The 22,371-nt window shown below is 50.6% G+C and overlaps 1 protein-coding gene across 7 annotated transcripts; it reads left to right on the top strand.

The window, feature by feature from the left end:
* Positions 1-3,833: 3,833 nt before the first annotated feature.
* Positions 3,834-16,299, top strand: NFE2L1 (NFE2 like bZIP transcription factor 1). Of its 7 annotated transcripts, none has more exons than XM_082441753.1 (6): positions 3,834-3,965; positions 5,437-6,452; positions 11,316-11,498; positions 11,927-12,016; positions 12,243-12,401; positions 13,194-16,299. In XM_082441753.1, exons 2-6 carry the CDS (start codon positions 5,943-5,945, stop codon positions 14,553-14,555), a joined length of 2,304 nt encoding a protein of 767 aa, XP_082297879.1. In that variant the 5' UTR covers positions 3,834-3,965; positions 5,437-5,942; the 3' UTR covers positions 14,556-16,299. The 7 variants fall into 7 exon arrangements, with proteins under 7 accessions (XP_082297879.1, XP_082297876.1, XP_082297881.1 ...); XM_082441750.1 differs by having other exon boundaries at positions 3,835-3,965; positions 11,283-11,498; XM_082441752.1 differs by lacking the exon at positions 3,834-3,965 and adding an exon at positions 4,254-4,370.
* The last annotated feature ends 6,072 nt before the right edge of the window (positions 16,300-22,371 follow it).

The raw sequence follows: 22,371 nt of genomic DNA, 5'->3' as shown, positions 1-22,371 counted from the left end.
AGTGGGTTCTGGGAAGGAGGTTTACACCTGCTTAGACTTGATCTGGAACTCTAGACAGAGTGGAAGACGGTCTTTTGATCTCCACTCCCTACACAGAGTACTATTAAATATCCTGGGTGCCTACACCCTGCCAGGCCTCACTGCCGGCTGCTGAGATTGTCTCTACGTCTCTATTCTCCTCAGCCCTTGCAATGGGTTAGCAATTCTTTGTCTTTGCCTTTTTTCTTCCCACCTTTCTGTAACTGCTAAGCTGAAAACTTTTTCTAACTACCCCTAGTCATTCTTTAACCCAATAACACAGTTCCTGATCCAGCTCTCTCCCACTTTACACTCAAATAATTATTATACACATTTAAACATAGTACTTGAAGTTGGGAGGCAAAAGAAAGGGAACAGGATAGTGTGGGCAAAAGACCTCTCCACACCTTTCCCACCGCTTCTCTAAGGATTTTTTTTTTAAACATCTTTATTGGAGTATAATTGCTTTACAATGGTGTGTTAGTTTCTGCTTTATAAGAAAGTGAATCAGCTATACATATACATATATCCCCATATCTCTTCCCTCTTGCATCTCCCTCCCACCCTCCCTATCCCACCCCTCTAGGTGGTCACAGAGCACCAAGCTGATCTCCCTGTGCTATGCGGCTGCCTTCCACTAGCTATAGGTTTTACATTTGGTAGTGTATATACGTCAATGCCACTCTCTCACTTTGTCCCAGCTTACCCTTCCCCCTCCCCGTGTTTCTCTAAGGATTAACATGGAGCCCCTCCTATTCTCAGTGCCTGCAACTCTCGCCACACCCAGGACCCCAGAAAGGAGAGAAAGGAAAGAAGAGGATGGGTAAGAGAGCCAGCTTAACAAACTTGTGAGTCATTAAAAAGTGACCAAATGAATTTAGGCTTTCAAAGTGATGTGAGAGTATCACACATCGTTATCGCCTCAGTGTGGCTGTCCCACCCACAGCTGCCGTTACAGTGAATATTTATCTTGACTTCATGTTAGTCTTATATGTACTACATAACTTTATTTCTCATCCCAGGCACCTGGTACCCTGCTATGCAGCTCAAAAGAAACTTGTAAAGTACAAATGGACTGTCCAAAACACTTAGTTTTGTTGGTGCTAAGGTTCCCTGACTCCCCATAGATAAAAGATTGCCCAGTTGTTTTTTCAGAACTGTGTCAAGGTTTAAAATTGTTCTCTATTTGCTGCGTCAAACAGATGGCCACTCTCAGTATGCAATCTCTCCTTCTATCTTCTCAAAATAGTCTTGTATTTTAGCCTGGTAACTTTAGTGTAGTCTTGATATCTTTTAGTGCTATGGTTTTAAAATATTTCCTTCTCAACCCCCTTGATATATTTTGAGTTACTGATTACACCTTAATTTCTCCTCTTTTCTTATCCAACAGCAGTATTTACCTTCATGGTCTTATTCAGGGGCTGAATGGTCATCCATTTTTTTAGATAATATGCCATATCCTTCAAAACCACACCTCCTCCAAGTATTGATTTCTGCTTTTAACAGGAACTTTTAATCACAGGCCTGCTTGAGTTCCCCTTCAGTTATTCAGCAAGTACTTTTTATTTATTTATTTATTTTAAAAATATTTTATTTTATTTCTTGTATTTTGGCGGCATGTGGGATGGTTCCCCAACCAGGGATCGAACCCTGGCCTCCGCAGTGAAAGCGCGGAATCCTAAGCACTAGCCCACCAGGGAACTTCCATAAAATATTTTACTTATTTGGTAGCACCGGGTCTTAGTTGTGGCAGGCGGGCTCCTTAGCTGTGGCTCGCCAGCTCCTTAGTTGTGGCATGCAAACTCTTAGCTGCGGCATGCATGTGGTATCTAGTTCCCTGACCAGGGATTGAACCCAGGCCCCTCTCATGGGAAGTGCAGAGTCTTAACCACTGCGGCACCACGGAAGTCCCTTATTTATTTTTTAAAGTTGAAATGTTATTTATTTATTTATTTTTGGCCATGCTGTGGGCTTGTGGGATCTCAGTTCCCCGACCAGGGGTTGAGCTCAGGCCATGGCAGTGAAAGTCTGGAATCCTAACCACTAGAACTCCCGGGAACTCCCGGCAAGTATTGAGTATCTGCTATTGCTGGCACTGTCCTAGGTTTTGAAGACTCAACAGTTAATGCACAAAATTCTGGTCCTCATGGGGTTTATATTTTAGCATTTTCTGGGTGACAAATAGTAAAACGAATAAATAAAACATGTGCTCTCTGAACCCATCTTTTTTTGGTTAATTATTTTTGGCTGCGCAACGGCTCTCTCTAGTTGCGGGGAACGGGGGCTACTCTTTGTTACTGTGCGCAGGCTTCTCATTGCGGTGGCTTCTCTTGTTGCGGAGAAAGGGCTCTAGGGGCGCAGGCTTCAGTAGTTGTGGCACTTGGGCTCAGTAGCTCCGTGGCATGTGAGATCTTCCCCGACCAGGGCTCAAACCTATGTTCCCTGCATTGGCAGGCGGATTCTTAACCACTGCATCACCAGGGAAGTCCCCTTAATCTGTCTTTGAAATGAGTAACTAGTTTTCTGAGGATTCAACGCTGTATACTCCTACATGGTGAAAGTGCGTTATAATCTGTGAACCACCCAGAATTAAGCCGCCTAATTCTCCAAACACATGATGGACTGGATGTTCTCATCAAATAAATTACCAGTTGGCCTTGTCCTTGGTTGTATGAGGACCAATGGCTCGCCCACTAGATCAGCAGGATCTTCCAGGGAGTCAAGAATTTGAGTCAACGCCTCTTTTGTCCCACAGCTAGGAACAACTTACTACAAACACCAACTCAGTGACTGCCTAAAAGTGGTCTTTGCACCAGCTGTATGAAAACTACCGAGTTGTTTAATAAACGGGCGAGGTTATCAGACTGCCACACCAGGGTAAGAATCAGAACCTCTGGTGTGGTGCCTCAAAATGTGCAAGTTTAACAACTTCCCAAGGTGATGCTGGAGGTAAACCAACGTTTGGAAATCACAAAGATGTTGGCTAGAAGAGACTGGAGAACACTAGAAACTGAGGAAAGTTCCTGAAAAGCAAAACTAACCTGCGTGGGAGGCTGGGCGGAGGGGGGTGGGGTGGCGGGGGTTGGTACAGAGGAGGTGTTTGTATTATGACAAAAATAACTAATTATGCCACATCCCTCATAACCCCAACGTCCCACCACCGTCGTGGCAAACCGTCCGCAGGGTTTGCCTGAGACAGGCGGCGTAAGGATCCCTTACTGGCAAGCGGCCCAACGCGCAGTCCGCACGGAGCGGAAGCTGGGAGAGCGATTTCCGCTGCCAGCATCCAAGATGGCGGCACGAGCGTCCCCACTACGCGAAACACATGCTCTGTGCCCCACCTCAGCATTTCAGGTCTCACTGGACTTTTGCAAGTCACCGTGGGAACCCTCAAGAGGGGGACCCCGCACTCCGGCGGCGATACCACCTCCCATTCCCAGCCCTAAGCCCTTATACCCTCGCCAAAGAATGCACTGGAAGCGCTCAGCCTATTAACTTCACTCCGTGCTCAGCCTGTAATACCTCCTGCAGCCGGCGAGCGGTGGGCGCACGGCCGAGGGGTCCCCAACGCCGGGCGATAGGGCCTTCGCCCCACTTTATTGGTGGGCCCATGCCGTGGGGTGGGCCTACATGCCCATTGGGCCATGGACCGTGTCAGTCTTGGGAAATCGGTAAAGGGGAGAAGGAGGCACACTCAGCCATTGGGTTCTCTCTGCTGTCAATCAAAGCAACATCCGGCGACGGCCACTGTCTCCGCTCGTTGATTGGAGAAACGTGTTCCGGGGGAGGACGCGGAGGGCGGGCTTCCGTATGAGGTAGAAGGAGGGGGCGGGGAGGGAAGCGGAGGCTGGCGAGCTCTAGGCCGGCCGGCGGTGGCGGCGGCAAGGCCTGGCCTCGGGCTGAGCGCCTGCTGTGGCGGCAGCGGCGGACGCCGAGATCAGCAGAGGGTATCAAGCACATTTCTTTCCCTAACGGGAGGGGCGCAGCGCCGCGGGGCCGAGGCTTACGGGGTGAAGGGCGGCGGGGTGGAGCTGAGGGGCAGGAGGCGGGAGCGGGCGGCCGAGCGGAGTTCGCATCGGGGCCGGGCCCTGGGCCTGGCAGGGAGGGGCCGAGAGGCCGTGGAGAAAGCATCTCCGGGGTGGGTTGGACTGGGGAGGGCTGAGGGCCTGAGAAGGCGTGGTGTTAGGCCCGGGCTTGGGAGCGGGGTGGGGCCATAAGGGCGGAGGGCGGGGTGGGGTTTGGCCGTCAGGGTGGGTTAAGGCCAGGAAAGTAGCACTTGTGCGCTGCTGCCCAGAAGGCTAGAAGTCGAGGCGCCAGGAGCGGCATGGCGACTTGGTCCCAGCCGGACTCGGGTATCCGGGGCAGGGTGGGACCGGGCTCAGGCCTGGCCTTACTCGATCTTTAACGGTTTCTCGAACTTAATTGGCTCTTGGGAGGTTTTTAGTAGTAAATTGCGTGAGAACTGGAGGGTAGTGTAAGCAGGAATTCTGGGTCGCAGTTATGTTTACTCCAACCAGATAAGGGCGTGTGTGTGTGTGTGTGTGTGTGTGTATCCCTCTTTCCCGTTAGGATGAAGTTCGTAGATGGGTCACAGCAGTGAACAGGAGAGAGCTATGTCGTGGTTTATGAGGTTAATGGAAGCTCAGAAGTAGAGACTAGAAAGTGAAAGGCAGCTTTACTCCCTCCCCACTTGGCTATCTGGGTTGAAGACTTGGCCATATCCTTCTGCTTTGGATCAGAAGGTCACGTGAATGAAAATAAAACCTGCCTATTCAAATTCTGGACCAAATAATCCTGCCTCAGGGCCCCCCATCTCGTCAGTACCCCCATTTTTTTAAAAAATGTGAGAGTGATAGGAAAGGGAAATCAGATTTTAAAGTTGGGAAAACAAAAGGCGTTATTCTTTTCTATGATGTGGTGGTTGTTCTCTTGTCCTTTTACTCTCTCACCCATTAATAATCTCTCCCTCCCTTTTAGAACTTGAAGGCACAAGAATTGTAGGCAGTTTTCTCCTGAGAGATGAGAAACAAACTTTCTTTTAAGATAGGAAATGGACTTCTCACGCTAAAAATAGAAGCTGGGTAGTGTGTATGGGGTGGGGGGAGGGTTGGTAAATCAGACAAGGTGTAAAATATTTTGGATGCCCTGGGCATTATCTGCTTATCCAAAATGAGCTACCTTTTAGGGTACTGCAGAATTAATATCCAGAAACTGAGATCCCTTGTGAGCAATACCTTCCTCTCATAGTTGTTCTGTCTGTAACAGGTCTTCATGTTTTGTTTTTCTTGGAGTATAATAACTGATTTATTTTTAAATAAAAAATAAAAGTGGCCTTTTAATGTGTTTCCTACCTCTGCCTTGGTCATGGCATGAAAATTATGGAATCTTATCCTGTTGCTTTTGTGATTCCCATTTCAGGTTTCTCTGGAAACCCCCCTGGTAAGTGTGGAGGAGGCGGGACACTCTGACCCAAGACAAAAGGCCTGTAGCTCCAGCCAAAGGAAATAAACCTTAGGAGAGAGAAGGAAAAAAAATATCCATCAGCTGTTCCCGAGAACAACCTGCAGTGAAATTTACAGAGAGGACAACTAATGTGAGTGAGGAAGTGACTGTATGTGGACTGTGGAGACAGTAAGTCACGTGGGCCCTGAGGGCCTGGACTGGGTTAGGAAACAGTTGTACTTTCGGAGGTGAGGTGTCAAGAAGGGAAAAGTGAATGTGGTCTGGAGTGTGGCCTTGGCTCCAAGGGGTGTGCTTTCCTCTGAGGCCGTCAGGAAGCTCAGCCCCTGTGTTCTGCCAGGGTGGGGTACAGGGTTTGGCACTGAGGAGGGTAACTTGCTGGCTGGAGCAGCAGAGCAGTGGCCTTGATTTGTCTTTTGGAAGATTTAAAAACCAAAAAGCATAAACATTCTGGTCCTTCAGCAATGCTTTCTCTGAAGAAATACTTAACGGAAGGACTCCTCCAGTTCACCATTCTGCTGAGTTTGATCGGGGTGCGGGTGGACGTGGATACTTACCTGACCTCGCAGCTCCCCCCGCTCCGGGAGATCATCCTGGGGCCCAGTTCTGCCTATACTCAGACCCAGTTCCACAACCTGAGGAATACCTTGGATGGCTACGGTATCCACCCCAAGAGCATAGACCTGGACAATTACTTCACTGCCCGGCGGCTCCTCAGTCAGGTGAGGGCCCTGGACAGGTTCCAGGTGCCAACCACTGAGGTTAACGCCTGGCTGGTCCACCGGGATCCGGAGGGGTCTGTCTCTGGCAGCCAGCCCAGCTCGGGCCTCGCCCTCGAGAGTTCCAGTGGTCTCCAGGATGTGACAGGCCCAGACAACGGGGTGCGAGAAAGTGAAACGGAGCAGGGATTCAGTGAAGATTTGGAGGATTTGGGGGCTGTAGCCCCTCCAGTCAGTGGAGACTTAACCAAAGAGGTTAGTGGCAACGTGGAGGGGAGGGTGGGAAGGGTCTGGGGTTGGGGGGGTGGGCTGGTCCTGAAGGAGTGTAGTAATAGTAGTAAGCCTTGTAAAGAACCAGAGAGGTTCCAGGGGGTCTCAGGCATTGTTCTGGGATAGGAGTGGGCTAGATTGTCTGACTAGGATTGGGGGTTGGGAGCATTTCCTTGTGTTGAACCATTGACCCACCTCTAAATGAACTGTCAGGGCAGTGGGAGGTCCTTAGAACATGCCTGTGTGTTTACTGCTTGGATTTCAACATGACTCCTGGAGGCCCGGGGTGGGGGAGGGAGTCATGTTGTGATGGGCTTTGATGCGGTGTATGTTTGTTGCTAAGACACAAATATTTTGTGGACTGTTGCCTTGTACCTCCCCCCACATCAAAACACACATACGTATCCTGAAGTTCTCCTCCTTTGTGGTCAGGCCTGTTGTGGTGTGGTAAGGTCCTGATAAGTCGCCTCTCCTGGGTCTGAGCCAAGGGGTAGATTTAGATAGTTATTCTTGGCCAGGAGAGGGCCAAGGTTCCCATTCTTTGCTAAAGGCCCACTGCAGCGAGTAGGGATGGGAGGGATGGGAACTAGAAGAGAAACCGCATTCTGCTGCTGAAGGCAGCTTGCTTTGAGCTGTCAGAGGTCTGAACTGAGGAGTGGCTGACACACTGCTCTGGGCAGAAGGTGATGCAGTCGCCTCTAACCATGTTAAATGGTTTCTGCTGCCCCTCCCCCACCAATGTGATAAGACTGCTTTGAGCTCTGCGTTTGGACCTGTCTTGCCACTCAGTCTTAAGGAGCTTGGAAAAAGGTCCAGTTCAGTTGCTGGCCGTTAGGGAAGGAGGAGGCTGGATTGCACTGGGCTGGGTTTTCCAGAGCTGAGTCTTGAGGCGAGGGTGCATGGGGGGATTGTTTGGGAAGAGGGGGTGTGGAGGTATGTTAAAAGTTTTACAGATGCTGTAGAACTTGGCTCTTTCTGCCTACCAGTCAGACCAGGTTTTGCCTCCCATCCCGCGTTGAAGCCTGTTCCTGAGCTCGTTTCTCTGAATGTTAGTGACTGTCAAATCATGTGGCTTCCTCTGGGCCAGTGGTCCTCAACTGGGGATGATTTTGTCCATCAGGGAACATGTGGCAGTGTCCAGAGACAGTTTTGGTTGTCACAACTGGAGAAGGTGCTATTGGCATCTAGTGGAGAGATGCATGGGATGCTGCTGAACTTCCTAAAAAGCATAGGACAGCCCCTAAATAACAGATTGATATGGCCCCAAATGTCAGTAGTGCCAGGGTTGCTCTGTGCTTAGCTGGCTCATATTGGCTCTAGTTTTGAGAGAGACAAGAATTACCTGAGTATGGGAGTCATGAGCACTCCTTGCCTTGCAGTGCCTCTTTTCTGAGATTCTTACAGTGCCACCTCTCTTCTGCTGCCTCTGTTATTTCCCGTCAACTGGGCTCCAGTCTTGGCACGGTGGTCTGAAGAAGTATGCCTCCCAGCCTCCTTTTCCATCATCCCACCCACGGTAGCTCCTCAAGGGGTGGATGTAATTGGGCTTGGGAACCCTGCTGCTGGTAACCCACCAGGCATAGCTTCCTTCATTCCTCTTCCTGCAGGGACCTCTCCTGGGATGGGGTGGAATGGGATGTTTTCAATGTAATTGGATGGGTTGGGGTGGGATGGGATGGGATGGGACTTTGACCCTGGTTGCCTCCATTTCTTGATCTTCATGAAGTTTGTGCTTTCCCTGACCCCAGGCCTTCACTGCTCCCTCTGGAGATTGGGGGTGGGTTAGCATTAGGGGCCCAGGCTGGGTATGGGGGAAGGGAGGATTATTGTGTGTCTAGAACATTATTTCCTCAGCAACTCAGGGATAAAAATACCCAGGTCCAGAGCATGTGACAGGCACTGCTGGAGCTGGTATTATCCCTGGGGTGGCAGCACTCCCCTGCTGCCAGGCCTATTCGATGGACAGCTATAGCCCAGGCCCTTGTCAGGGATAGGATTCCCCTCGAGGTTGGCACTCTGCCCAGAGCGGGGGGTGGCCTGTGTACAGCTCTCTGCAGGCGAGGAGGAGCACTCTGCAACCAAGGAGAACATACTGTCCCTGACCTGACCTTAGGCTCAAGGGGAGCAGCAGGGAGGATGGGAGCCAGAATTGTGACCCTGATTCTGTCAGGGGCATTCTTCCTGCTTTAGAGATGTAAGCCGGGGCTCAGGCCGAGATTGCTCTTGAACAAAGCCTGGGGTAAAGAGAAAGTGGGGGGCGGGGGGGGACATGTTTGTGTCCAGGACGTTGCGGAGCACCTGTCTCCTTCAGTGCTGGCTTTCAGGCTCCTGTCTCCCTCCTCTTGCCTGGGGCTAGGCCTGGCCAGCACTGTGACATCCCTGCATATGTGCAGATGGTTTTCCCCCTTCCTCTTGTCTGGCTTGTTGCAGGGTGACACAGCCCCTGGTTCCCAGTGGATCTGGGTGCACTGGGTTCCTGCCCAGCCTAGCTTTGAGCCTTGGGCTTGAGGACGACTGGCCACAGCCCTCCTGAGGAACGGGAAAACTCCTTACACTTCCAGGGAAGAACTTAGATTCCCGGAGAAGCTGTGGGAGGAGTGTCTGCCCAGTCCTGAGTTCCAGTCCTGAGTGGGCTGGGTAAGCAGGATGCGACAGGAGGGAGAGTGGCACCCCTTCCCCCCAGGGCTCTCTCACTGCGCCACCCCGGCTGGCTGACTGGGCTGGGTGGGGCTGCCCGCCCCTGGGTGCGTCTCCTTGAGGAGACGGAGGCGGCCCGGGGATGGGCTGGTTCCTTGCGGCAGCTTCTCCAGCTGCCCTGGTGCAGAGATTGGCTCCCGGCTGCAGCTAGGTAACAGGCGGTGGGAGGGGATTGGCTCCTTCCGCATCTCCAGCGGAGACTTGGGGGAGGAGATTGGCTCTCGTCGCAGCCTAGGTAACGACAGTGGGAGGGGATTGGCTCTTTCCGCAGCCCAGCTGCTGACCTGGGGGAGGGGATTGGCTCTCTGCAGCCTCAGCAGTGACCTGCGGGGTGGGAGGGGGAGGGGATTGGCTCCTTGCTGCAGCCTAGGTAACAAGTTTGGGGGGCGTGGGGAGGGGGAGAGAGGGAGGAGCGGGAGGATAGGCCCAGGAGGGAGCTTGCTTTCCTCTGCAGCTTGAGCACGGAGCATGGGGTGGGAGTCCCATCTCACTGCAGCCTCTGCGGTGAGCTCAGGGTGGGGGCTGCCGGGCGCCTGAGTGGAACTGGGGTTGTGAGGTGGGAGGGGGCTGCTCCAGGATGGAGGAAGGGGGCTGGGCTGGGCCGCCCAGGCAGCAGCACGGGCGGGGCACCCTCCTTGGGCCCCTCGGAGCTAGCAAGGGGCCACCCTTCCAGCCTGGTGTGCTCCCTGCGAGCCAAGAGCTCCTTGGAGCCCCCTGTCCGGCTGCCCAGCACCAGCTGCCCTGGGGCTCATCTCGCAGACCATGACCCGCCTGGACCGCAGCTCTCACAGTGGTAGGGGCCATGCCAAAGGGAGCCGGCCCCTTAACTCTTTGGTGGCTGGTCACCGGGTGGCCCAGCCCCCCTCTGCTCCTGGGTCCAGGGCTTCTGTTCAGGTTGGTATATGTGGGGAGACTGCAGGGAGAGGTGCACCTGGGAGGTCTTAGGATCAGGGAGGCTTACTGTGGGAGAGGGATACCTGGTCAGAGCTAGGGAGGTGGGTCTAAGCTAAGGATACTGCTTTCTGGAAAGTGTCTGTCTTTTAATCTCTGATTGGAAGGCAACAGTTTAGGGTTTCTTCAACAGCAGGGGGCGGCATGTATAGGAAACCCGAACGTCTCATATTTATTGGGGTTGTACGCTGGTGGCAGTGGGGGTGGCAGTTGGAGCAGGAACTAATCGGGAGCCGCCAGCGTAGAGTGAGAGGGAGGCGTTTTGATGCCCGAGGCGGCAGTTGTGGCTGGGCAGTGATGGGGGCTATGTCCTTGAGTGGGTTGACTGATGGGAGTCAGTGAGTCCTGGGGTGTGGTAAGGGAGTGAGAGTACTGGTTTGTGGGGACACCGTGGGGCTGGCCTTGGCAGGGGTGGGGTGTCCAGTGAGGATCATCTGACTGCCTGAGGCTCTCCGGGGATTGAGGCAGCTTGCTAGGATCAGCTGAAAGTGGGCATTCTATTCTGGTAGGGATGGATCTTGAGGTGAGCCTGGACTGAGAATTGTGGGTGTTCAGCCGTACTCCTGCCTCATCCAGGGAAGGGGGAACGGCTGTAGGAAGGGCTGGATAGCCTGTCATTGTCATTGGTTGCATCAGGTGGTTGCAAATGCAGGGATTTTCCTCTCCAGTCCACCCCACCCCTTTATGCAAATGAAATGGCACCACAGGCTGATGCAAGGCTGGCCACTGCGAAGCAATTTTGCTTGACAGTTCACTCTTGCTTGCCATGGCCGGCTTTCTACAAACCAAGTTTTAAGGGATTCCCATTCCCGAAATGAGAAGTGTCTCCTGCTTCCCCCTTCCTTCTTAAGTAGTGGTAAGATGGCCCTGCCTTTTGGCCTGGCTGTGCCTCTGGTCCAGATCCTAAGCCCGCAGACCGGTATGGTGATGGTTGTGCTAGTGGTTTTCGCTAGCTCTTTTTTTTTTTTTTTTTTGGAGGCTGGTGTCTGGAAATGGATGAATGAAGCTGTGCTGGTACGGAGGGGACGGGGTAGAGTCTGGCAGGTGTAGATTGGGAGGGGCCCCACCCGGGAGTAGTTGGGGTGATGCTAGGAGGAACCTCTGAGGGGCAGGACAGGGAGGGGCCCCTGGACCCCAGAGCTAAAGTCAAGGTGCTCTGTCTTTCAGGACATAGATCTGATTGACATCCTTTGGCGACAGGATATTGACCTGGGGGCTGGGCGTGAGATTTTTGACTACAGTCATCGCCAGAAGGAGCAGGATGTGGATAAGGAACTGCGAGATGGAGCAGAGCAGGAGGACACCTGGCCAGGCGAGGGTGCAGAAGCTCTGGCACGAAACCTGCTAGTGGATGGAGAGACTGGGGAGAGCTTCCCTGCACAGGTACTCCTGCCTCTGCCCACTTCTAGAAACTTCTCTTTAGAGAAGGCAGGTTGTGTCTGTGGGATGGGCCTGACTGTGGGATGGGCCTGAATGTATATCTCGGGTTGGGGTTTCTAAGTCACAGTGGTGGCTGAGGAAGCGGGAGTAGAAGAGCAGCCGCAGCGGAGGGGCCACGCCTTGGTAACGAACAGCACACGGGAGGCAGAGCACCTAGCGGCTTTCTGCTTGTGTCAGAACCCCCCACTCTCTTCTCCCCTGGAGTTTGGGACTCAGGGCCAGCCGACAGCCTGGGAACGGAGGGAGAGTGTAGGCCTGCAACCATGCAGGGCCTCCTTCAAGCTTCCCCTTGGAAAGGCTGGGGAAGGGGCTTCGGCCCACAGGCAGCCAAGGCCCGGGTCAGTCAGACTTAACAGTTGCTGTTGCCACAGGTGCCTGGTGGGGAGGACCAGACAGCCCTGTCCCTGGAAGAGTGCCTTAGGCTGCTGGAGGCCACCTGCCCCTTTGGGGAGAATGCTGAGGTGAGCAGGACTCCAGGGAGAGCACACTGAGTCAGCAGGGCAGCCTGCACACAGTGTGTCTCTCTGTGGCTGCCTGAGGGGCCGGCTTTTGGTGTTGGCCTTGTCCTGGCTGCTGGGGGTGAATTCAGAGGAAGGAAGAAACAGAACCTCAGGTGGTAGTCTCGGGGAGGAAAGCAGAAGGTGGTCTTTCCTCCTCCCCTGTTAAACCCTCTGTGTTTTGCCCTAGTTTCCAACAGACATTTCCAGCATAACAGAAGCAGTGCCTAGTGAGAGTGAGCCCCCAGGTCTTCAAAACAATCTTTTGTCTCCTCTCCTGACGGGGACAGAGTCTCCATTTGATTTGGAACAGCAGTGGCAAGATCTCATGTCCATCATGGAAATGCAGGTAGGATTATCAGAACCAGGCACAAACCTATCGGACTTTGTGTGGGGTGTCTTCATACTCAGTTGCTTTTCCACTTCTGGGAAAAGAGAGAGTAACACCTTTCTGATCCATAGGAAAGTGGGGACACTGAGAGGTAACTGTCCATGTGTCAGTAGGTGGTGGAGTCAGGATTGGGGTTTGGGTTAAAGCCCCGGGGCTCAGGCTTCTAAAGCAGGCCTGGCTCCTAGGTGTGCCTCCTTCTTTCCCTTCAGGCAGATAATCACTTGGCTGGGTGTTTCCTAGGTTTAGCATTAATAAAAGCTGACATTCTTGTAGTGCTTTACAGCCATCGTCGTCTCACTTGGCCCTCACGATCATCTAGTCAGCCCTTTTTTATTTTAAACGTGAGGACACTGAACCTCAAAGAGAGACTGAGTGAAATGCTCCTGGTCTTACAGCAAGTGGTGCAGCTAGGCTTTCTTACTCCAAGGCTGGGTGTACTTTTCACTGTGCTGATTTTGCAGTGTTAGGTGCTTTTTTCCTCTCCTCCATGATGGGGGAGTCTGGGCCAAACATGACCTGGAGCTGATCAGTCCTGCCTTGGGGTGGAGTCCACAGGGAGGAACCCGTCTCTGCCAGGCATGATGGATCAAGCGGGGCCAGGAGCTGATGCTGTGGGCTGTGGTTTCCTGTCTCTTGCCTTTACACCCATGCAGCTGTGCCTATGTTGGGTGCCTGCTGTCGTGAGCCCCCAGCCACACCTGGGGATGGAGTCTGCGCTAAGTGAACGGTGATGCTCTTCTCCCCTCCCAGGCCATGGAAGTGAACACATCAACAAGTGAAATCCTGTACGATGCCCCTCCAGGAGACCCACTGAGCACCAACTACAGCCTTGCCCCCAACACTCCCATCAATCAGAATGTCAGCCTGCATCAGGCGTCCCTGGGGGGCTGCAGCCAGGACTTCTCACTCTTCAGCCCTGAGGTGGAGAGCCTGCCTGTGGCCGGCAGCTCCACGCTGCTCCCGCTGGTCCCCAGCAATTCCACCAGCCTCAACTCCACCTTTGGTTCCACCAACCTGGCAGGGCTCTTCTTTCCACCCCAGCTGAATGGCACAGCCAACGACACAGCAGGCCCTGAGCTGCCTGACCCACTCGGGGGTCTGTTAGATGAAGCCATGCTAGATGAGATCAGCCTGATGGACCTGGCCATTGAAGAAGGCTTTAACCCCGTGCAGGCCTCCCAGCTCGAAGAGGAATTTGACTCTGACTCAGGCCTCTCCTTGGACTCCAGCCATAGCCCTTCCTCCCTGAGCAGCTCTGAAGGTAGTTCTTCCTCCTCCTCGTCCTCCTCCTCCTCCTCTTCTTCCTCTTCTTCTTCCTCTGCTTCTTCCTCAGCCTCTTCCTCCTTTTCTGAGGAAGGTGCGGTTGGCTACAGTTCTGACTCTGAGACCTTGGATCTGGAAGAGGCTGAGGGCGCTGTGGGCTACCAGCCCGAGTATTCCAAGTTCTGCCGCATGAGCTACCAGGACCCAGCTCAGCTCTCCTGCCTGCCCTATTTGGAGCACGTGGGCCACAACCACACATACAACATGGCACCCAGTGCCCTCGACTCCGCTGACCTGCCACCACCCAGCACCCTCAAGAAGGGCAGCAAGGAGAAGCAGGCTGACTTCCTGGACAAACAGATGAGCCGGGATGAACATCGAGCCCGAGCCATGAAGATCCCCTTCACCAACGACAAGATCATCAACCTGCCTGTTGAGGAGTTCAACGAGCTGCTGTCCAAGTACCAGCTGAGTGAGGCCCAGCTGAGCCTCATCCGTGACATCCGGCGCCGTGGCAAGAACAAGATGGCGGCGCAGAACTGCCGCAAGCGCAAGCTGGACACCATCCTGAACCTGGAGCGGGATGTGGAGGACCTGCAGCGCGATAAAGCCCGGCTGCTGCGGGAGAAGGTGGAGTTCCTCCGGTCCCTGCGGCAGATGAAGCAGAAGGTCCAGAGCTTGTACCAGGAAGTGTTTGGGCGGCTGCGGGATGAGAACGGGCGGCCCTACTCGCCCAGTCAGTATGCGCTGCAGTATGCCGGGGATGGCAGCGTCCTCCTCATTCCCCGCACCTTGGCTGACCAGCAGGCCCGGCGGCAGGAGAGGAAGCCGAAGGACCGGAGAAAGTGAGCCTGGGGAGGAAGGGGGTTGACGCTCACCGAGATGGAAACTGGAGAAGGGCTGGGCCTGGACCTGGACCTACAGCGGGGACTTTAATGCCTTCTTATCCAATAGATCTCAGATGGGATGACTGCGGGTCAGTGGACAGGAAGAGGCAGGCGCAGGCGCTGTCTGGCTCAGCTTCCCCCACTGAGGGGGGTGGAAGTGGCCAGACCGTTTGGGTGGACAGGGTCCTCACCCCTACCCCTTTCCTTTGAGGGAAGGGTGGTGCTGGCATTGCTGGAGGCCGAAAAAGGGAAAGTAAGGGACTTGCGAGAGGAGAGGAAAGTAGTAGAAAGTCTCATTCCTGGAAGGAAGGAAGGAAAACAAAAAACCCAGAAAAATCAAAGCGGGAAGAAAATCAGAGGGCAGGTTAAGTTGGCTCTGGCCAGGATTTCAGGCAGCAGGTTTTAGAGGGGACTAGATCACTGGTGTGAGTAAACCCCACTTCAACCTAGGGGAGGGGTGGAACACGGAGTAGGTTCTGGGAGGGGCCTGTGAACTCTTCCTGCTCCTTCACTTTGGCATCCCTGAAGGGGAGCTCTTGGATGATACCTCCTGTGAGGTTTCCATCATAGGGGAGCCCCTGGGACCCGACACTGGCTTGGAGGGTTAGGATCAAAGGGTAGAGTCAACAGGCGGGGGTCGTGAGGCCTCATGTTGCAGCAGCCCCAACACCAAGCATGTCACTCACTGCCCTGCCATACATCTTCCTCTGTGCCCAGTAACCCCTGAGCTGAGGCTCCCACATCTCCATCAGAGCCTGCATGCGAATGCTGTTCTCTTCCCACCCGTGCGCCCCCACCACTCACCGGCTGCCTGGAGCTCTTCTGGAGCTGGGGTGCCGGCAGTGCCCACAGGGCTGGGCCTGCAGCCTCCTGGGAGCTGCTCTGAGGCAGGGGGATGGTGTGGACAAGCCAGGCAGTATTCAGCACAACACTGGGGAATGACCCTTCCCTCAGGCCTCCCCTACCAACAACTGGGCTTTGTCACTGGAAAGACAAAAAACTACAAAACCCAGCAGCAACGACAAAAACTAGTCCTCTTAGAGTTTCTTGCGCTTTGATTTTTTTAGGGCTTGAGCCCTGTTTCACTTATAGGGTCTAGAATGCTTGTGTTGAGTAAAAAGGAGATACCAATATTCAAAGCTGCTAAATGTTCTCTTTGCCATAAAGACTCCGTGTAACCGTGTGAACACTTGGGATTTTTCTCCTCTGTCCCGAGGTCTCTGTCTGTCTTTTTTGGGTTTCTTTCTAGGAGAATGAGAAGTGCATGTAACGGGGGCTGAGGGTACCCCTCCCTCAGGCTCTTGGCCACAGGCAGCTTCTCCACACCCCCAGTTTAGCAAGGGCTCCTGGAGGACTGCCTGGGGGAGGCAGAGAGGGGAGCGCCAAGGTGGCCGGGTGGTTCCAGGACCACAGTGTCTCTAACTGTTGCCACTGCTGTCCCCACCTCGGCCTGGGTCTGGAGCATTGTCTGCCCCGGGCTAGCAGGAATGAGTTGAAGTGGGGAAGCACTGATTCTCCTCCCCGCTTAGGTGGGGAGGCATTCTAACTGAGCAGTACGGATAGAAGGCACGAACCTGGGAAGTGCTTTTATAAATTATTTTCCTTGTAGATTTTATTTTTAATTTATCTCTGTGACCTGCCAGGGAGAGGAGAGAGAGATGCTGTGAGCACATGACAAAATAAAATAAAATAAAATGGATGATTTATTCTCAAGTGCAATTTTTCCCTATTTTGAATTTAAATTGAGAGTAAAGGAAACAGGCCCCATGAGGAGAGGACTGGCCATTGTGTAGCTAAGGCAGAGCTCTTAGGGGAAAGTGGGTGGAGAGCAGCAGAGATTGACAATGAAGAATTTAGAAAGACAAAAGTCTTAAATACTGTATTAAAGCTTCCGAACAGGTGTTATGTGCCTTTTTGTAGGGTTTGCCAGCTGAATCCTTTTAGAGGAAGGATTCAGAATCCTTTTTGGACTTTCTCCTAGGGCTAGGCTAGGTGGGTGTTGTCACCTGGCCCAGCTCCTTACCTGTCTTCCTGTGGCAGACTGCATTTTTAATATTGATTGTGCTGTTATTTCTCTGGTGGCCCCACCTACCAACGGGGTGCAGAGCTTTGGAGCGTAGTCACAGTGACAACGGTGATGGCAGAAACCCAGGAGATCTACAGGACCAGCACATGCCAAGCACTTCACTATAACAGCAGGGCCACGGAACCAGAGAAAAGAAAGCTAGACCCGAGGGTTTAAGGCATTTGAAAGCTCTCCAGCTGAGGTGACCAGGATCTGTTCTCCCTCAAAGTAATACAAAAAGCCTGTGAAGAGTTGAATGCTTTAAGGTACTGGATGGTTGCTGGAACAGCCACATGTGCATCTAGGGGTAGGTACTTAACAAATGTCCAAGTAATGAATGCCCACCTGACAGTGTCTGTGAGATTACCAGATGAAGTTTAGGACTAGAAGCTGTGATCCTCCTCATGAAACCTGTGATCTTGAACTCCCCATGTACCGCTGTGTGACCTGGCTTAGCCCAGTCCTTTAATGATGCTACTAGAGTTTATCCTATGGGGTGAATAGAATTCTGGGAGTAACACTGAGTTCTTTTTTGTTTCAATTTACAATGGCTTTTGCCCCCCATCTAGTTGGAAGGGGCTGGTCTTATCAAACAAGAGCTCTTTCCTAATTAGTAATTAACTTATGACTGTAAGCCAAATAAAATGAAGATTCTTAAAAAAAAAAAAAAAGGCTAAAAATTAAGTCAGAAAAACTTAATTTATGCTGATAAAGAAATACAAGTTATATACAGAAAACTGACATGTAAAATTCAGAGTAATGTTTTCGTATACTTTCTAGAAATGTGTATATGTATTTTTGTTTAGTACACAATTAGGCTATAACTTTTATCTTGTTTTGCAACTTTTCAAACATTTTAAAGATTTTAAGAAAAAGTCCTCTCACCTCCCCCTTTGCTAGTGTTGCCTCTGGTCTGAGAAAGTGTGTTTTGGTCACCCCCTTCCCCCATGTCCCCTTATGGAGAGATGTACAGTTGTGTCTGGGAGCTTGCTGATTAGCTGGGGCTTTGGGCCAAGTTGGTCAGCACTGCTGTGGGGCTGACCTCTTTTTGCTGTTGGCAGGTGGAGTGGGTGTTCCAGCTTCAAGGCTTTTTCTGGCAGGAAGAAGATATGAGAACTCAAGTAAGGACTGTGAAGGCTGCTACACCTGAGACAGGAAGTGAGACGAGGTCCTAGATTTCGCAGGGAGATGAGCAGACCTCAGGACCAAACTTCTGAGTGACGTGCTTGGGTAGGGGTCGAAGACTTGCTTTGTCTTGACTTTAGTCCTAGGCATCATTCAAACTGATTTTCCCACACATTTTAAATCATGTAAGGCGACGGAAGTAGATCCATTGTGGTTTTTTTCTTAAGGCTGCACCACATGGCCTGTGGGATCTTAGTTCCCTGACCAGGGATCGAACCCGTGCCCCCTGCAGTGGAAGCGCAGAGTCCTAACCACTGGACCGCCAGGGAAGTCCCAGATCCACTGTTTCAATCTCTGCCCCACACACGATCTCATCAGTGAAGCCAGGGCTATTTCAGAATCAGTAAAAATAGAAAAAATATAGAACTGAGGGAAAATAGATACCTAGAGACATGCTCAGTGTCATCAAGACCTGGCCTCCACGGCTGACTCCTTGCCCTTCCTAGGGAAAGCTGAACAGCAATTAAAAACAGCCAGTGAATGAGGAGGTACTTTCCATGGAGTCCTGCCTTCCTCAGGCTGCCTTCATCCCTGCTTTGACCACCCACAGCTACACCAGACCTTGCTGCTCTTCAGATCTGTTTGGCACATAGCTGGAAAACAAGTGCCTCGCAGAAAAAAGAACATCCCCACCACCGTAGTTCTACCTCATCCAGTAGGGACTGACCTAGGGCAACAGCTTCAGAAACTCAGACTAAATATGTAGTTTTAGGGCACTACCAGCAAGAGCCCATTTCCTTGATACTATCCATGTACAAAAATGGGTACCAGGTTGGTGTCTGCCTCTCTGGAAGTCATTTTCCCAACCAAGTGTAGCAAAATCTCTAGCAAAATCCATGTGTTTGATTATTATCATGAGTGGTTAAGCCTTGTTTTCCTATTCCTGATCCATCTGGGAAGTGAAAGGGAACCATAGACCTTCAACTTGTCATTTTGTCAGTGCACCAAGAACCTCTTTCACTTTTACTTCTCCCACAGAGGTCAGTCATCCTCCTTCCGTCTAGTTCTGAACTTCATAGAGAGTGAGTATGTGGGGACTCTGGGGATACGTGTGAAGCCTAACGCGTGATCTGAGTTCTGGTCCTTTTTCTGTCTAGGATTTCTTTGAAAGTTCATGCCTGCCTGAATTAGTTGAGAATCAGAATCTAGTGTACAAGTTGTCTCCGGTGGAGTGAGAATATGGGCCTTTGTGAAGAAGTGTGTTTTCAAAATCAGTTGGATAGAAATCCTCGTCTTCCTTTTTGAGTGTGCAGAAATATCAATAAAAGTCTTAAAGCTGGTTCTTTTCCAGTCTAACTGCAGAATGGAATAGGTTGTACAGTATTTGTTACTTAATTCCAGATGCTGTTTCAACCAAGGAAGCAAAGCCTAGTTCACCTGGGGAGAGGTGGAGAAAAGACCAAGAGTTGGGGCTCTGCCTTTTGTTTTAAACACAAATTTAATGAGGCTAATTCAGTTGTCTTAATAAACCTTCCAGTCTTCAGCTAGGGGCTGAAGCAGTAACTGAAACTGTGGGCCCATGTCCCAGAGCCAGGCCCCAAAGTAGCCCAGCCTGACCTGTGACTATGCAAACAGTAAACAGGGCAGGATTGGTCAAAGTCAACTAGGATTTAAAAATCCATGTGGGGTAAACAGTGGCTTTGGTACTATCACAAGTAGTACTTTGGTAAATCACATGCAAACCAACAAGGTCAGAATGCAGACTCAAACCTGCTGGTGAATTAACACAAGCTATTTAATATCAACAAAAACTAGTCAGCATTATATTGTAAACCTAATGTTTCAGCCTTGCCTCAGAGTTCTGCCACCTAACTGGCCTAAGCAAAAAAAAAAAGCCTTAGAAACAGACTCCTTACTCTACTTGCCCCATAGAGCAGGGCCAACTATGCTTTTCATCCCAGCAGGACGATTTTATTTCACATTTCATTTGCTTTCAATATTCATCAGTTTACTCAACGGGAAGTGCCCAAGGCCAAAGTCGATTAAAAGTCATCCATACGAGAGGGAAGCAACCCTGAGCACATCGGCTAGGAAAGCAGCAACTTTTGGAGAAAACCTCATTGCTGGACAGTCAAACCAAGGTGATGTGCAGATCAGAGACTGACAAGTTGTCTGAGGATCTTAAGCTCCTATATCAAACTTCTTACCATATATCAGAACACCAGGATGTCTCTACCTATTGCTAAAAGGCAAGGTGAAGGAAGCCAAGACGCCTTCCTTTAATAAGCTGAATGCTGGCCTGGTAGTGGTATTTGTATTTCAATCAAATTCTAGTGGAGGGGACTTCCCTGGTGGTGCAGTGGTTAGGAATCTGCCTGCCAATGCAGGGGACATGGTTTCGAGCCCTGGTCCAGGAAGACCCCTCTTGCCACGGAGCAACTAAGCCTGTGCGCCACAACTACTGAGCCTACGCCCTAGAGCCTGCGTGCCACAACTACTGAGCCTGCGCCCCTAGAGCCCGTGCTCCGCAACAAGAGAAGCCACCACAATGAGAAGCCCGCGCACCGCAATGAAGAGTGGCCCCCGCTCGCTGCAACTAGAGAAAGCCCTCTCGCAGCAATGCAGCCAAAAATAAATTAATTAAAAAAAAAAAGTCTAGTGGAGGGAAAACACTGAGCCTGGATTTAGTTCATTCCTATCAGTTCTGAGTTTTAAATGAGAACATCCTCATGATGTTCATGAGAAGGCCCAACTTGTACATCAGAACATGATGTTCACGTTCATCCTCATGAGAAGGGCCAGCTTGCACATCAGATTAGTATATGACTTGATCAGATAAATTTGATCTCAAACAAACAGAACTCAGCTCCATACATAGTTCAGGATTTGGAGCCATTGCAGAAATCTGGATTTCAGAGTTCCAATTCCACCAAATTATTTTTGAGTAGCGATTTGTTCTAGCATTCCCCCTTTCTCTATGAGGAAAATAATTACCTTGTAATACAGATTCCCAATGCCACAGGCCATAGACTATAAAGATGTGCTGTGTACACATGGTCAAACATTAAATAGCCAAGGGTTAAAATCAAGTTGAGCTGAGTCTGAATGAGTTCTGGAATGTAAGATTATACCGGAAAATAAGCACTTAAAAATCAACTATTAAAAATTATTTAAAATTGGTAGTCAAAACTTTCAAATGCCATTGGAAAGCAGAAACAATTATTCCTGAGCACTGTCAGTTGACGAGTGTTTCTGTATTTACTGTATTAACTTGAAACTCAACTGAAGGCAGTGAAGGAACAATGTATTTTCTTTGACTGGCTTTGCCAGTGTAGGACAGCTGATAGTGATTCTGTCACCAAATTAGTAAGCTCTTGTTCTTTTGTAATGGTAACTAAGGTACCAATCTGTATCTCCTCAACTCCTGGGCTAGAGGTCTAATATGATGCAATTTTGTTGAAGGCATCTGACAGACATGTTTTTGTATTTCCTAAAGAAATGCTCTACGAATACTTTCTGAAAGCAGACTTAAGATTTGTTGTGCCTATGTGTATTTTTTTCCCTGACATTTCTGCATGCATTTGTGGCTTCAGCAATCACTTGAGAAAAATTTATCCTTAACCCTTGAATCTAGAAATGTGTGATAATTGGCTTTTAAAGATAACAGAATTGCATATCTTCACTTCAACATGCATTATCAATTTCAGTGTCTTCCAAGGGGAAGAATGATACGGTTTTAAAAGAGCTCAGGAATGCCAGCAGTGACAGTGAAATAGGTTCCAAAGGTTAAGGCTAAAGCTGAATAGCAGCCCATCTTGGACAAGCACCAAGACTGAAGGCTAATTTCAGTGCATCTGTTGATGGAGAACAGAACCAGATATATCTGCCCACCCCAACTCTCTTAACTAGCTACAGACTGCTCTGCTGCTGCCAACTACAAGGACACACTCAGACCTCTGCAGAGGAAGACCTCTCCAGCTCCATTTACGTCTCCCTAAACTCCTAGGAGGCTTTTTGAAAAAAGTATATCATCTACACTCAGTTTATTTGGAACAGATGCTTTGCACTAGTGTGTAGAGCTGAACTGATCTCAGTGGAAATCCGATTTCCCCTTTTATAACTGACAAGAATCTAGTCCCATTTTGGCTCTAGAATTATAGGCAGAAAATTATGTTAAGAAAATGGATGACATTTTAATTCACTGATCAAACACAGGACCAATTCCTGAAAAGTTTGGAGAAGCTGACTTTAGCTATGGTCACACAAATCTATGAAATACCTGAGCCAGGATCTAAACCTAACCCAAAAACCTGTGTTTCCAAATGTATCATATTTTGGAAGTGCTGTTGGGTCACAGAGTGCTGAACGAACTTTGAGCAGTATGAAGACAGAATGATGTGACAATCTTTATAATCTTTGTATCAATTATAAATGCTCAGTGTCAAAGATTCACACCAGACACTAGATTTTCAAGCCTACAGTATTTAAGAAATAAAACCATTCAAGTGTGGAAGTTGTTCCCAAAGAGGCTCAATCTATAAAATAATAAAAGGCAAGGACTGTTTTCTGGCAAGACAAGACAAAAATC

Source organism: Balaenoptera physalus (assembly GCF_965194825.1).
Source record: "Balaenoptera physalus genome assembly, chromosome: 20".
In the NCBI taxonomy this organism is placed as follows: domain Eukaryota; kingdom Metazoa; phylum Chordata; class Mammalia; order Artiodactyla; family Balaenopteridae; genus Balaenoptera; species Balaenoptera physalus.
This window is presented reverse-complemented; position numbering and strand designations above follow the sequence as displayed.